The 17431-nt window shown below is 37.5% G+C and overlaps 1 protein-coding gene across 1 annotated transcript in view; it reads right to left on the bottom strand.

Moving 5' to 3' along the window:
• Positions 1-630: 630 nt before the first annotated feature.
• The window catches only part of LOC140246810 (uncharacterized), a 39194-nt gene continuing 22393 nt past the window's right edge, over positions 631-17431 (bottom strand). The window contains exons 5-9 of the mRNA XM_072326141.1: positions 7495-7677; positions 6022-6204; positions 3549-3734; positions 1203-1385; positions 631-669 (exon numbers count right to left, since the gene is read on the bottom strand). Of these exons, the coding sequence (XP_072182242.1) occupies positions 631-669; positions 1203-1385; positions 3549-3734; positions 6022-6204; positions 7495-7677 (774 nt within the window). The remainder of the gene's footprint in view (positions 670-1202; positions 1386-3548; positions 3735-6021; positions 6205-7494; positions 7678-17431) is intronic.

The raw sequence follows: 17431 nt of genomic DNA, 5'->3' as shown, positions 1-17431 counted from the left end.
AGATTACGCTGAAATTGAGCATGGTCTATTAAAACATTTTGTCCACAATTGATGCCAAGTTTCAAAGCAGCAGATTGGTCCTTTCAAAAAAAAAAAATTATCAGACTTGAAACTAAAGAGTGTGTAAGGAACATCAAGAAATGAAAAGGAAGATGTATCTGATCATTCTATTCTCCCCCAAAAGGGGCCGTAGGAAAACTGTTCAAAATACACTTCCCCGTGTGTGTTACGATTCCAAACTAAAGAAAAAAGTAGAGGAAGGATAGCTCTTTCAGAATGTGAAAAACTCAAGATTAACACGATTGTCACCTCTTTCACCTTCTTCATGTTTTCACGTAAATACAAGGGGTTAGACTTTTTGTTCGTTTTGTGATGCACGGTCACATACAGTGCTTCAGGGAGGACATCATACACTTTATATACTGCTCCAACCTGGTTATGCCAATACTATCCTATATGCTTATCAATAAGACTGCAGAATTAGACGATCGAATTAGAGTATTTGAAAGCAAATCCTCATCTGCATTAAACAATACGAAATACAGAATAAGATACAATAAAATACAATAAGATACAATATAAAGGGCATACCAGTTCTGTGTCTTTCCTCCTTTACTTGTCAACGAGCCACTACTTTAACGTCTTGCCGTTGATGGTAATGTCCTCAAGCTGTAGCGTGCACAAAAACACAGAAGCGAATCATACGACAGCTGCTGTCTATTACACCGTGTAGGCCTACATTATTTATATAGAATAACTGATTCATGTTTTCATTTCCAATAATAGGCAATTGCTGTGTAGCAATATTTCACTCTAACATCTTGGTCATGCATAGTACAACTTCTTGGATCTAACTATTGTCTCGTCGATTTGATACATTTAGAAACACTACACTGGGGGAAATGTGGTTAAAGTGGTGTAGCGGAGGCAAAAGACAATAATATTCCGGAAAATGGATCACCCTTTCCTTTGAAGGATAGATATCAGATCATTAAGCTTTTGTCGCAAGACCCTTAAGAATTCTGCAGTAGGCCTATATACTTTGATATCGATCCTATAGGCCTATGAATGTATTATGTACATTATATTATATATATATATATATATATATATATATATATATATATATATATAATGATGTTTCCTTCTTTAATAGTAAGGAGTAAATAAAATGGTATATTGGTCCGAAAATACTCATTTACCTTGCAGTTTGCGGGCTGTGAAGTCATTCCTGTGAAAAAAGTCTCAGGTAGGTAAGTGCAGTTGATATTGGCTCGTTTAAGATGAGGCATATGACACAGGAATTCGGCTAAGTGTGTTGCTGCTGATGGAGACATTGACTTCTGACGGGGATCCTTTTCAAACTTCATCGAAAGTTCGCGGATCTGCAGAAAAAGAAAAGAAGAAGGCACACTTACAGGAGTACTCCATTTCTTTTCACTCGTCTTCGTTATGCAGTTTTTACGTGACAAACTTGGCCGGCGTCACATTTTCAAAAGGGGGGGGGGGGGGGGGGGCACTTCCGGGTTTGAAGCTGTGGCAAGCAAAAAGATAAAAAAAGGCCGTCAACGCCTCACAGTTTTCATTTTCAAGCTCCACTTTGAGGTTGGAAAAAAACATATGTGCGGGGGAAGGGGGGGGGGGAGTGACAAAATGGTGACACCTTATGTATTATAAATATGTATTATTTTCTTTACGGGTTCCAAAAAAGTCCATCATCCCCACTCCCCTCCCCCCCCCCCCCATTCCATTAAAAAAAAAAAAAAACCATCGTGCCATTGACAGATACACAACTTTACAATACAAGGTATAGGGAAGACTCACGACTTGCTACAAAGACGTACAGGACATGAAACAATAATGTCGATATACCACCTTTGATGAATTCTCGAGGAACAACATTCTGTTGCAATTCTGACTATACATGTAAGTATCTGTCCGCTAACCTCTGAATTCACGTCAACCATAAACTTTTCTTTTTGATTCCCTTCTTTTTTTTTCTTACTCGTCAGAATTTTTTTTTTTTTTTAATTTAATTAGAAAAAAAAAATAAAACATCCTTTAATTTGGCAATGTCGCGTCATTGCATATTCTCCAATGGAATCGTTTATTCTGCAAGTATGGTATTCACTATTAAATTAAGTACGATCTCCTTATTCCAGGCCGTACTTCTGGTGTGCATGCTAAACACAAATGCAGATTCGACTGCAATGATGTTATGTCCAACAGAATAAACCGCACAATGCCGGAAGCTCAGTGGGGTTATACTACTTCTTTATACTTTTCATGACTGCAAATTTCCAGATATTAGAGTCTTATAGAAAGTTCACATAGATTAGATTCGATCACTGTGACTTATGCGCGTTATTGTCTTTTGTCTCGTTCTGCTTTGTAGACTTTTCTTTTTCTCTTCTTTCTGTAAGCAACTCATATGTCATGTGCAACTCTGCTGTATATAAAATCTAACATTATAAACGGAAGAGAATCTGTGGCAAGACAGCGCAGAGAGAAACCCGCCCCCTCCCCTACCCCCCCCAAAAAAAAAGGTTTGCAACCCGTCGTACTATTAAAAGTATCACTTAAAAAAATGTTCGAGAATGGGAGTTTGTTTTCACTTTTAATAAATAAATACGTGATTTGATTTCACATTTATATCCTTTGTGAAGTTCATGGTAACGACAAAATTGCTAAGGAAATAAGTACACATAACTCCTCTACTCCACCACCTGGTCCGTTGTAAAGTGAGTTGTTACCTTGGTTATTATTTTTTTCTACCAAAGATTCACCTTCTGCCTTCACACAAACCATGTCTTCATTAATTCTGTCGTCATTTTTTGGAGAAGGAATACCCCTACCCCAGGAATGAAAAAAAGGGGGCATGACATTGTAAACTTCAATGGGTCTTTTCAGCGTTTGTTGGTTTTGTGATTTACAGTGATATTAATCTATCGGATTGATCTTAATTCAGGTCATTAAGTATTGTGTATAGGTCCTCCTGGAATGCACGCAATGCTTCCCTGCTTCTTGGGAAAAATCCCCCCCCCCCTTAAGAACAAACAAGAAATTGAATTGAAGTTATCACTGAAGAAGTTATTATTTCAAGTTATGAAATGCAAGCTGTAGAGGGGTTATTCTGTTACACTACACGTGTTGATACAAGCAGGATTCGGAAATGCTTTTCTCACTGAAGGACATTTTTTCAGCCTTCAGAGGATAATGAGACATTTTCTGTATAGGACAACTGATCTCAATACAAATACTAAATTTATTTTTCATCGAAAATGTGAGCTGTGTTTTATGTTTTATAGACCTGTTTAAAGCAATGGCCTGTGTTAAGGTTGAGATAAACACGTAGTTGGAAGTGGCGCTGTTTCATGTCTATGCGGAATCCCCCCCCCCCCAAAAAAAAAAAAAATACAAAATACAAAAAATACAAAAAATACAAATAAAAAAAATACAAATATGATATCAACATTACCCCTTATGACAATAGTATTGTCGTGTGTCATGTTATCAAATATAACAGTGCGCACTGAAAGGTGACGTACCTGGCAGGATTGCGCCAGCGTTGCGGCTGTAGAGTAGAAATCACCCTGTGGCAGCGAGAAGCATTTCACACTGAAGGTTGAAAGATGGGGCAGAGTACATATCACTTGTGCCAGATCTTTGCGCAAAGAGGACGCATGTGAATCATCACTCCCCCAGTCCTCGATGACCAACTCCAAATGTCGTATCTGTAAAAACACCAACCAAGCAACCAACCAAATCATCGCTCAAACTACACATAAACAGCTTGTTCGTTGAATTCATTAATCGATTATGTTCAAGTCCCTGTTATTTGTAATGTGAATGATACTGAGATCAGTCACTAATGTCTAACTTCCATAATAGAAGGTTGTATTTTCAGGATTATACCAAAAATGAACCAAAAAATTGTACTTTTTAATTGTGTTCCGCGGTTAAAGCCAACACACACACACACACAAACACACATTTGAAAGCAAACAACGATGCAGAAGCATGAAGAACAGGAAAACTCGCAACTGTTACGATATAAGCGTTGTCACATAATTATTGGAATATCATCCTTCACTCTTAATTTATTCTCTCTTTTTTTACAGTATTGCAGTACAGAAGTGCCATGTCACATATACAACGAATGAGACTGGATTATACAATGCTCTTATTCAGCGGTTTAAGAATCCCGCGGCTTATATTTTAGATTAAAGGTACTCTCATAGTTTCTGTTATCAATATGTTGGCCATTTAATACATGGGAAATATATTCTAGCAAAGCACATGCAGATGTCTAAAGAGATAATCAGAAGTTATAAAGAGCAAAAAAAAAAAAAAAAGATGAGAATAAGATGGTTTCTATGACAGTATACTCGCAACTAATCATCAGGTGCTACATGAGGTAATCATTAGGTGCTCGATAATCTTCAATGAAATGGTGTATACTTCCTCAAGCAGTGCCAATCTTGTACCTTCATATCAACATGTATGATGATGTACTGGTTAGGACTTGCTTCAGATAGCCAAATTGGGGGACAATGCATGTTTTAAGGCTGTTTGAATAACATAGAGATATAAGAGAACCAAACCAAATGCCGTGTTCAAAACAAACACGTTGAATAAGGAAAAAAATGTCCGAAAAATTAAATCAATCTGTAGATCTATGAATAATACATGTCAAAGGAATTCTACTGCGTTCAGCTTGTGTAAAATGTATTAAAACATCAAACATGAGGAAATCAAATCAAAAGAGACAAGTCTCTGGATAGCCATTATGGATTTCAAGCAGCACTAAGGGCAGGGAACCAATACATGCAGACCACAGTGCGGTGTGTAGGACGAGTCTCGAGTAACTCGGGCAAGTGTCTATGGGAAATGCGTTTTGTAGCAAATTCAGTCCGTCCTCAAGTGGTTAATCGTGAGATGTAAGAACTTTTATTGCATTCTTTCTTTTATTTCTTTTTTTTTCTTTCTTAGAAGAAACGTACACTCTCCGACATTGTATGTACGAGAGAATAATTCTTTGTTTACTATGTATGGAACTATGGCCCGAAATTTAGGCCTCTCTTGATGTCAAAGCACACCCTTGCGTGCCTCTTTTGGGTTAAGAATTCTTTCATGGATTCTTCTATCGATATGTTGGCCAGTTGAGACATTAAATAAAATGTCAAAACACGTGGGAAAACAGAAGATAAGAAGTTGCAAAGAATTAGATGATTAAAAAGGACACCAATACACCACAAGACTCTAGTACACGAAATAAATAACCATTTCCGCAGAAACTGGCATGGTCCTATATAACTTCACTGTTGATTTTTTTTTTCAGCAATAATGTTGCGGCATTAACTTTTCATTTTCATTATAGAAAATTATCAATATGACAAAATATCATTTTTTGATAATCTTCATTGAAATGGTGTACACTTACTCAAGCAGTGCCAATCTTTTACCTTCATATCAAAATGTATGATGATGTAATAGCCAAAGTGGGAGACAATGCATGTTTGAAGGCTGTTTTAATTATATCAAGATATAAGAGAACCAAACAAAATTCCGCGTTTAAAACAAACAATTACGGTAAAAATGTACGAAAATTGAAATCAAAATCTAGGCTTATGAATACTATTTTTGGGGGGAATTTTATTTGTTTCGGCTTTTGGAAAGAGTATAGAAAAATATATATTCAAACAAAAGTATGAGGAAATCAAATCAAAAGAGACAAGTCTGTGAATAGCCATGGATTTCATGCAGCACTAACGGCAGGGAACCAACACATGCAGACCACAGTGCGGTGTGTACAAACATCGCACTCGATTAAGCCCATTTTACACTTCCAGGGATCATCACGGACGATCATAATCCATCAAATGCCGTTGTTGATCCAATCCCAGCCGGATGTTGACACGGACAAGTATTATGGTGTTTACAAGAATTATTCATACACACACGAAATATAGCGCTGTATAGTTATGTACATCGTACATATTAAGTCCTTACATGACATACCTGACATGATGATGCTAAGGTGAAGGCTGCTGAGAGGAAATCCCCATCCAGGTAGTTGCAATCCAGACTGAAGCTTGACAGACTTGGCAGAGAAGTTACCAATCGGGCTAAGTCACCTCCCACTGAGGATTCATGTTCAGAACCATCATCCCAATACTCTAACGACATCTTCAAATCTTGTATCTGGAGGAAAGCAAATAATACCAACACAGACGAAAACATAGCGTTAAGTTAAGAAAAAAAGAAAGAAAATAAATCAAACATAGAGACAATGACTGATTAAATGACTGTACACAAATACAATGTTCGTATAGACGCCTGTAGGACGAGTCTCGAGTAACTCGGGCAAGTGTCTATGGGAAATGCGTGTTGTAGCAAATTCAGTCCGTCCTCAAGTGGTTAATCGTGAGATGTAAGAACTTTTATTGCATTCTTTCTTTTATTTCTTTTTTTTTCTTTCTTAGAAGAAACGTACACTCTCCGACATTGTATGTACGAGAGAATAATTCTTTGTTTACTATGTATGGAACTATGGCCCGAAATTTAGGCCTCTCTTGATGTCAAAGCTCACCCTTGCGTGCCTCTTTTGGGTTAAGAATTCTTTCATGGATTCTTCTATCGATATGTTGGCCAGTTGAGACATTAAATAAAATGTCAAAACACGTGGGAAAACAGAAGATAAGAAGTTGCAAAGAATTAGATGATTAAAAAGGACACCAATACACCACAAGACTCTAGTACACGAAATAAATAACCATTTCCGCAGAAACTGGCATGGTCCTATATAACTTCACTGTTGATTTTTTTTTTTTCAGCAATAATGTTGCGGCATTAACTTTTCATTTTCATTATAGAAAATTATCAATATGACAAAATATCATTTTTTGATAATCTTCATTGAAATGGTGTACACTTACTCAAGCAGTGCCAATCTTTTACCTTCATATCAAAATGTATGATGATGTAATAGCCAAAGTGGGAGACAATGCATGTTTGAAGGCTGTTTTAATTATATCAAGATATAAGAGAACCAAACAAAATTCCGCGTTTAAAACAAACAATTACGGTAAAAATGTACGAAAATTGAAATCAAAATCTAGGCTTATGAATACTATTTTTGGGGGGAATTTTATTTGTTTCGGCTTTTGGAAAGAGTATAGAAAAATATATATTCAAACAAAAGTATGAGGAAATCAAATCAAAAGAGACAAGTCTGTGAATAGCCATGGATTTCATGCAGCACTAACGGCAGGGAACCAACACATGCAGACCACAGTGCGGTGTGTACAAACATTTTACACTTCCAGGGATCATCACGGACGATCATAATCCATCAAATGCCGTTGTTGATCCAATCCCAGCCGGATGTTGACACGGACAAGTATGGTGTTTACAAGAATTATTCATACACACACGAAATATAGCGCTGTATAGTTATGTACATCGTACATATTAAGTCCTTACATGACATACCTGACATGATGATGCTAAGGTGAAGGCTGCTGAGAGGAAATCCCCATCCAGGTAGTTGCAATCCAGACTGAAGCTTGACAGACTTGGCAGAGAAGTTACCAATCGGGCTAAGTCACCTCCCACTGAGGATTCATGTTCAGAACCATCATCCCAATACTCTAACGACATCTTCAAATCTTGTATCTGGAGGAAAGCAAATAATACCAACACAGACGAAAACATAGCGTTAAGTTAAGAAAAAAAGAAAGAAAATAAATCAAACATAGAGACAATGACTGATTAAATGACTGTACACAAATACAATGTTCGTATAGACGCCTGTAGGACGAGTCTCGAGTAACTCGGGCAAGTGTCTATGGGAAATGCGTGTTGTAGCAAATTCAGTCCGTCCTCAAGTGGTTAATCGTGAGATGTAAGAACTTTTATTGCATTCTTTCTTTTATTTCTTTTTTTTTTCTTTCTTAGAAGAAACGTACACTCTCCGACATTGTATGTACGAGAGAATAATTCTTTGTTTACTATGTATGGAACTATGGCCCGAAATTTAGGCCTCTCTTGATGTCAAAGCTCACCCTTGCGTGCCTCTTTTGGGTTAAGAATTCTTTCATGGATTCTTCTATCGATATGTTGGCCAGTTGAGACATTAAATAAAATGTCAAAACACGTGGGAAAACAGAAGATAAGAAGTTGCAAAGAATTAGATGATTAAAAAGGACACCAATACACCACAAGACTCTAGTACACGAAATAAATAACCATTTCCGCAGAAACTGGCATGGTCCTATATAACTTCACTGTTGATTTTTTTTTTTCAGCAATAATGTTGCGGCATTAACTTTTCATTTTCATTATAGAAAATTATCAATATGACAAAATATCATTTTTTGATAATCTTCATTGAAATGGTGTACACTTACTCCAGCAGTGCCAATCTTTTACCTTCATATCAACATGTATGATGATGTAATAACCAAATTGGGAGACAATGCAGGTTTGAAGGCTGTTTTAATTACATTAAGATATGAGAGAACCAAACAAAATGCCGTGTTTAAAACAAACAATTACGGTAAAAATGTACGAAAATTGAAATCAAAATCTAGGCTTATGAATACTATTTTGGGGGGAATTTTATTTGTTTCGGCTTTTGGAAAGAGTATAGAAAAAATATATTCAAACAAAAGTATGAGGAAATCAAATCAAAAGAGACAAGTCTCTGGATAGCCATGGATTTCAAGCAGCACTAACGGCAGGAAACCAACACATGCAGAGCACAGCGCGCTCTGTATACAAACATCGTACTCGTTTAAGCCCATTTTACACTTCCCCGGATTGCTATTTAGACGGATCATCACGGACGATCGGAATCTAGTAGTATCGTTGTTGATCCAATCCCAACTGGATGTCTACACGGAGAAGTACGGTGTCTACAGGAATTATGCAGACACACAAGATGTTTAGCGACCAACAGTTATGTACGTCATACGTAGACCCGACATCATAGTCCTAACATGACGTTCCTGACATGATGATGCTGAGCCGATGGCTGCTGACAGGAAATCACCTTTTAGATAATAGCATTCCAGACTGAACCTCAACAAACTTGGCAGAGTGAATACCCATGGGGCCATGTCAACGCCCATTGAGGACAAATGTTCAGAACCGTCATACCAACTATTTAATGAGAACTTTATATCTTGTATTTGAAGAAAAGAAAGCAATAAAAATGTAATTTTATTATATATAGCGTAAACTTCAAATGGATATATGAAACATTACAAACAATGACTAAAGGACTTTAAAAAAAAAATACATTACTCATGCAGAAGCCGGAAGGCATAAGCTCAATCGTAAGATGTACAAGCTTTTATTTTCACATTGTCATTGCAAATCTATCTTTACTCTCCTTCACACTCACTTACTCTTCGGGAGTTTGTACGAGAACATAATTCCTTGTGTACTTTGCATGAAGCTGGTATTGTTCAAACTACAGGCCAACTTAGTGGCTAAAGGAGCCCCTGGTGCGGGGCTTTAGGTTAAGAATGCTCCCATGGATCTTGCTATCGACATGGTGACCAGTTGATACATAAACCTTTCGTCAAAGCACGTGGGGGAACAGGAAATGAGAAGTTGCAAAGAGTTAGTGGTTAAAAAACACAACAATGTACCACAAGATTAATATCACAACAAGAAATTAACAAACTTTTCCACAGAGGTACATTTCTATTGCGTCATCATTGTTACATACCTCATTACAAAGACTTATCAATATGCACACGCTTTATTTCTGGAATAATCATCATTGGAATGGTGTAGACCTACACTTCTTCAAGCATTGCCAAATTTGCACCTTCGTATCGAATGAATAGTGATGAAAGTGGAAGTGTACAAAAAAAAATTCAATCAATGTCTGAAGAATTCAATCAAACAGGGGCATAATTTGTGAAGACCCTTAGAATTTTGAGCAGGACGGGGGTCAGGTAACTGAAGAATACATGCAGAGTACAGCATGGTGTATGCACTCTCTGCAGGCATGTACAGATCAGGGCCCCGTTGCAAGAAACTTTGCGTTTAAACGCAACTTGCAACTGATTGTCACTGGCCAATCAAAATCATGGTTGCATGCATGTCTTCTTAATAGGGCAGACCCTGAGCCAATCAGAATGGTTGTTTCAAAATTAGCAATTATTTGCAATTGATTGCAACTTTCTTGCAACGGGGCCCAGATCTGTAGATCGGACAAAATAATGCCTAGATTATTAAAAAAAAAAAATGTCATGTACGTAAGTGAATACCATTTTCATAAGTTTGGACGTTGGAAGTGTGTGAAAGAAAGTCAAAACATGTACAAGTATGTAAGGAAAACAAATCCATTACCATATGGTCCAAACAACATATTAAATACACCGTGAATCAAACCACAGTCTTACACACTGTGATCACAGGGTTATAACCACGTATTCCATTACACTGTGCTAGTCACCACATAGCTCACACACTATGGTATTCACCACATAGTTTACCACACTGTGGCAGTGACCACATAATGAACCACAGTACATTGTGGTAGTCGTTGTTGTTGTTGTTCTTTTAGTTTTGTGGAGCTCTCTGCCGGGTGGGCAATTTACTCCAAAAAATATATTGAATTCAAATGCAATTGTGAAAACCTACTCGACTTCTAATTATTTACAAAATCTAATTATATTTATTTCAATATTTACAAATGAGATATTTACAGAGAAAGTAAGGGACAGGTTTTAGGAAAAGATGTCGCCTGCCTACTCCTGCAACGAAATGCAAGGTTACGCCGTTCCCGTCGGCCAAGCAGGTAGAGGACCCACCGGCCAACGTCGGTGAAGTCTCGGCCTTTCCAGGGGGCACGCGTAGGGGTAGTTGGTGGTCACGTTGTTGTTGTTGTTGTTGTTTTAGGTTCCAGTAATGGCAATCAGTCATAATTTTGACTATTTTTGCCAGACTATATAATATATATATTTCCCTATAGATTAATCATCAATATTTCTTAACAAATTCAAATTCTATCATAATATCCATATTTGTTTTATTTCCAACCATATTTTTATTTTAATTATAAAAATTTTATTGTTTTCCTCGCTCAGTCAAAACGGCCACGTTGCCACCCTCGGTTCTGTCTTACCAACCCGGCGAAGTGCGTTTCGCAGGCTTCTCAGGCGTGCGCCCTAGGTAACTCGAGAAAGATGGTGGCGATCGTCATGCCTGAGCGTGTGGAGAACAATATTCCGATATAATCCAAATCCAAATATATGTATTTCATTTATCTTTTTTTTTTTTAAATATGTATGTAGCGAACATTTGTGGGCAGAATCAAGGGTGCAAATGATGAAGATAGGTGCACTGGTGGTAGGCCTATACCTTCAACATATTCTAATGTATAATAAAACATCTACACTAATCTTCCAAATACTAATATACAGTAATACTTAACATACTGCGGCATATAATATAATATGCCTGTGTGTATATGCCCATATACACACACATACCTACTCATGTATACATCTGAGATCATACAAATACACATTCACATAATATCAATAATTCACTGTTTTACAAATTTTACAAAATAAATTTTCTACTTTACACTTCATTATAAAAATACTACATTTTCAATCTCTAAGGTTCGTCAAACTTATCCTTGACTCAAACGATTTGTCCTGTACACAAATGTGATTATGGAATTTTGAATATTTCGATTTTGAGACGCTAAAAGTTTAATGATATCAGAGTCACGTTTTGTGTTGGTTTCTGCCATTAACATGGCTCTTTCTATTGTATCTTTCGGGCATTATATTAGAAAATGTTTAACTGTTTCAGGAGTGGGGCAGTAGGGGCAGTTTCCTGTGGGGTGTTTTGCTATTTTTGCTAAATCATAGTTAAGGCCGAGACAGCCCATTCTCAACCTGTGTATAATCATTTCATGTTGTCTGGAAAGATGACATGTGAATGGCTGAAAATTTACAGATGATTGGACGGTTTTTAGAAAGGAGGTTGAGTTGTTCCACTTACTTTGCCATTCTGTTTTATACTTAGTTACAAGGACTGACTTTATCTCTGAAAAACTAAGGTCGTTGTAGATTTCGATAGGTTTCGTCAAGGCTTCTTTAGCTCGGGAATCAGCGGCTTCATTGCCGTGAATTCCACAGTGTGACGGAATCCATTCGAGTGAGATGTCCGTGCCTTCATGTTCTAGACGAGTGACAATTGTCCTGATTTCAGTGATGAAGTTGTCGTCGTACGGTTGTGATTTGATGGCTTTAAGTGAGCTCAGCGAATCGCTGAATATGACAGCTCCTGTGTGGAGGTCTAATTGCTCAAGCCAGTTTAGGGCGAGGATGATTGCAGATAGTTCTGCTCGATATGATGATGTGTGATCACGTAATCTTTTGCATTGGGAATAACGAAGTGATGGCACGTAAAAGGCGGCAGCTGAATTGCCTTCATTAGGCAATTTGGATCCATCAGTAAATATGTGAAGTTGATGTTTCCATTTGGAATTGATCAGTTCTAGGCTCCATTGTTTTTGAATTAAAGGGTTGTCGTCTTTATTGAGCCACTCAGTTAGCTCTAATGAGATTTTGATTTCGCTTAAGTGCCAGAAGGGGATTTCTGGGGGAGTGAGGGGTTCGAGTTTTGTTGTGATATTTGCGCTTTGAATTCTAAGTCCGAAAGGTTTACGTGATTTTTTTTCTCTTTCATATACTCGTATTGCCAGCAGTTTTTTGTGCTTTGTGATACCCGATGGTTTGCGATTCTCGTCAAAGACGCATAGTATTTTGTAGTCAGCATCTTTCTTCTGATGTATAAGGGGAGTTCTCCCATTTCTACTTGAAGGGATTCTAGAGATGTGGCGGGAGCTGCACCAGCACATACTCGAAGAGCCTGATATTGGATGGAATCCAGTGGTTTTTTTGAGCTTTCTGAGGCGGACTCATAAGCTTCACATCCATAGTCGAGAAGAGACCTGATCAGTAGCAGCTCTGTACACCATAAGAAGGGTTTTAGAAAAGTTACCCCATGTAGTTCCCGCCAGACTCTTTAAAATATTTATTTTGGGTTTACAACGATCAACAACATCATTTATGTGTCTATTCCATGTTAATTTTTGATCAAAAGTGAGACCCAAAAATTTCTGACTTTGTTGATATTTCACTATATTATCATTTATTTTTATCTCCGGTTTTTCAAGTTTAATAGAGTTTGTGAAAATTACTGGGGTTGTCTTTCTGTCGGATAATCTGAAGACCCATTCGTTGAACCAGGAGTTCAATTTTCCAAGACATTAATTGATTTTTTTGCCAATGAACTTTACATTTTTCCCTGATTTCCAGAGTACGCAGTCATCAGCGTACATTGACATATTTACAGCGGGATCAGTGGGTATATCATACATCATGAGGTTGAGAAGAAGGGGACTGAGTATACTTCCTTGTTGAAGACCATTGCTGATGGTTTGGGGACTAGAATTTGTGTTTGGATCCGCACTTGAATTGATCGATTCGTCAGGAAGTTATGTAAAAAGCGAACCACGTTCCCTTTTGATCCTATGCGTCTTAGTTTGAATATAAGTCCATCAATCCAAAGAGAATCAAATGCTTTTTCGATGTCGAGGAATACAGCTAATGTATGCTCCTCATTTCCTAGACTTTTTTGAATGCTATTTTCTAAGTTGACTATGTTGTCTGTAGTACTACGTCCCTTCCTGAAGCCACTTTGGAGCGCTGGAATTAGATTGCGTTTGTCTGAGTACCACTGGAGACGAGATTTTATCATACGTTCCATGATTTTAATAAAGCAGGAAGTTTAGGTGATTGGACGATACGAGGAGACATTTTGGGGGTCTTTGTTTTGTTTTGCTATCGGGGTGAGTATAGAGTGCTTGCAGGCTTTGGGGACGTGGCCAGTATTCCAGATTTGGTTTATGAGTGAAAGCATGGTCGTTCGTGCTGAAGGGGGCAATTTGCTGTAGACAAGATAGTTGATTTGATCCTGTCCTGGGGCGGATGTTTTTTCCACAATCCAGAGATTTCGACATTTCGTTCATGGAGAAATCTTCATTAAGTACTGAAGGATATTTTTCTAGTTCGTCATGTCGGTTTCTCTCTAGAACGGTATCGTAGAGGGCGGTATTTGGTTTCTTTTTTCCGATATTTGCAAAAGATTGCGCGAAAACTTCAGCCTTCTCTTTATCTGTTATTACTTCAGTGTTATTTACAAATAACGCAGGTATATTCCTAGTAAATTTAAAAGAAACATTATTCATTGTTTTTATGGTTTTCCATATTTCACTGGTAGGGGTAAAGCGGTTCAGTTTGGCGCAGTAGTTTTCCCAGTACTGACGTTTGGCTTGTCTAATAACTTTTTGAGCTTGTGCCTTCTTTATTTTATAATCATTTAGGTATTGCTGTGACATATATTTTGCTGCTCTGTTTTTTGCTTTATTTCTTTCTCTCACTTTTTCAGAGCATTGCTTGTTCCACCAGGGAACAGCTGGACGGTCTTTTTTTTTCTTTTGAGGAACTGATTTTGAGATGATTTTTTGTCAAATTTGTAATAAAATTCTCATAAAAAGTTTCCGTGTCCTCGTGCTGAATGTCAGCGGACAACAAGGTTTCAGATAATTCTGCAAAAGTATTCCAATCTGCGTTTTTAAAGTGATAACGACTTAATCGATCTTCTTGATTTACTTCAACACTGCAAGAGAAATTCTTAATTGTTTTAGCCAATGGAAAATGGTCGCTACTGAAGCGATCGGTAAGGACAGACCAGTTGTTTTTATTTGCTATGTTTGGGCTAGCCATTGTAAGGTCAAGGCATGACAGTTTGCCGGAGTATGGATCTAACCTGGTGCCTGCGCCGTCATTTAGCAGGACCAGGTGTTGGTCGTTGATAAATTCCTCGATGAGGTGACCACTGCGATTTGTGTGCTCGCTTCCCCACAGGACATTTTTAGTATCATTTCGATTGCTTCTGATTGACTGCGAAAGTGCCTCAATTGTGTTTTGATCAATCTTTTGACAGGGGTTATAGAAATTTATTACAGTCAAACGGGAAGAATTTATATGGAGAGTTCCGCATGAGAGGTTGGCGAGTTGAAAGGGATAGTGTTATGCACGTAGATGGCACACCCGCCTCGGGGGCCACTCCTCCTATTTCGTGGGAAGCATATATATATATGTAGTCATCAGGTGTATCAATATTTGCAATGCATGAAGGCACGGTTACTGACTAGATAACACTGTTATTGAATATGAAATTACCCTTTCATAACAAAATTTATATCATTGGGCATGTTGGGTATTTCATAACATTATTAGACAATAATTCAAAGGAAATCCCAGCATAATACTTCGAATTTAGAATTATTTTTATGAATTCACTAAAATTTAGGTTGCTTTCTATGAATATTCATGAGCTATGCAAAAAAAAAAAATACCACAGAAATTCTACATGAAGTATCACATACTGCTTCTCAGCACTTACACTTAATAGGTAATAATGTAGGAGTATATATATATAGGACAGGTTAAGTACTACTTAAATAAATTGTCATAATTCACAGCATAACTCATCTATTAATGAGATTCTGGAATATGTGTTTTGTTTTGTTTTTGCTTTGTTTTTGTTTGTTTTTTTTCCAGTTGGTACGACTGTGTGGTACAGCTTTGTGGTATTGTCCTGTGATAGTCATGTGGTATGGCATGTCCAGAAAAAAACAAACAAACAAACAAACACAAGAATATCCTGTGATATTTTTCTGCCTTTTATTAAAGTGTACAAGAAAGCAGTTGCAAACACAGTGTGTATCAGTGCTACTGAATATTCTCGGCACACTACTAGAAGAAATTATTGTGTGCAAGTTACAGGCAATGAAGTGGAATTTTTACAAGGTTTTGTGGTACTGGAAGATGATAGTGATGCTTTCGATGATGGCCCATTTGTAAAGAATAGAGACAGGGAGAGCCATGCTGATGCTGAACACATCAGAGTAGTAAAACGTGTGACCAATAGATTGTATGCAATACCTCTTAATGAAATCGTAGCAAAGTATGTGATTTATGAGAGAAACAGGGAAATTATAACATGTCAGTTTTTGTTCTCTTTCCATAAGTTGATACATAAAGTTTCCTAAAAACAGGTGGGGGAACATGCAATGAGAAGCTGCAAAGAGTTGTATATCATTGGATTACTGGATATTAATTCCATTTCGATTGTACGTAACGATATCCCTCTGCCAAGTCATGTCGCAATAAAGGGGCGTCACCAGCTTTTTTTCAGGGGGGTGCGTTTTAAAACTAAATAAAACGCCTATTTTTTTTGGACAAACATTTGGAATTCAGGAAGCTCTCAATCCCCAGTCTTTTAGGATTTTTTTTCTTTTTAGGGAAACCAAGCAGGAAAAGGGCACCGGCGTAGCTAGGATTTCATTTTTTTTTTTTTTTTTCTGGGGGGGGGGGGGTAGTATGCGAGGGAGCGAAGCGACCGAACCCGAGCGAACGGAGCGAGAAAACTTTTTGCATTTTGATGTTGTAAATCGTGCAATTTGACGCATATCTTTGCTTGTTTTATCGACTTGAAGCAGTCCCTCTTGTTTAAGGTAGCAGTATATTCTGATGTCGAATATTATTGAACAATAAGCCTATAAAATCATATCATCAAAGTAAACTTTCTGTGTTAATATGTACACTGAATAAATTATCATGAACGCGACCAAGAAAGAGCGAGCGGAGTGAGAAAGGGGAGGGGGTGGGAGGGGGTGTCCCCCTCCCACGATTAGAAGCTTTTGCATAATGATGTCGTAAATGGTGCAATTTGATGCATGGTTTTCCTTGTTTTATCGCCGAATTGAAATATTCCCACCCGTTTAAGGTAGCTGTATATTTTGATGAAGATTATTATCTAACAATTTGCCTATAGAATAGTATCATCCATATAAACTTCCTGTTTTGATATTTACACTGAATATCATGAACGCGACCGAGCAAGAGCGAACATGATTTCAGCGTATTTTCTATGTAATTTTTTTTTTATTTTAGTGAGTAGCGCCCTCAGTGGATGACTTTGAGAAATTTCCAATATTGGGTCATGTAAAGTATGAGTTGCTCTACTTATGTACCAAATATGATGGTTATACATCATTTGTGACCCTGAACCTCAAAACAAACAAAAGGTCGCCAGACATGAATTTTTAGTTAAGACCATACTCTGAAAGAACAGACTTTAAGCTTTAAAATGATGTACAACTCAAATCAAATGGACTCTCCTAACCTATGTAAATAGTGGAAAGAAAGCACAAACTCAGGAAAAGTGTGAACTGAGAAAAGAGGCTCTGAAGTACAGTGTCTATTCAAGCGCTTAATCTTCACCAAACCGTGCTGGCTTTGCAATGAATGGGACAAAAAAC

The sequence above is a fragment of the Diadema setosum genome, chromosome 3 (genome assembly GCF_964275005.1).
Source record: "Diadema setosum chromosome 3, eeDiaSeto1, whole genome shotgun sequence".
In the NCBI taxonomy this organism is placed as follows: domain Eukaryota; kingdom Metazoa; phylum Echinodermata; class Echinoidea; order Diadematoida; family Diadematidae; genus Diadema; species Diadema setosum.
This window is presented reverse-complemented; position numbering and strand designations above follow the sequence as displayed.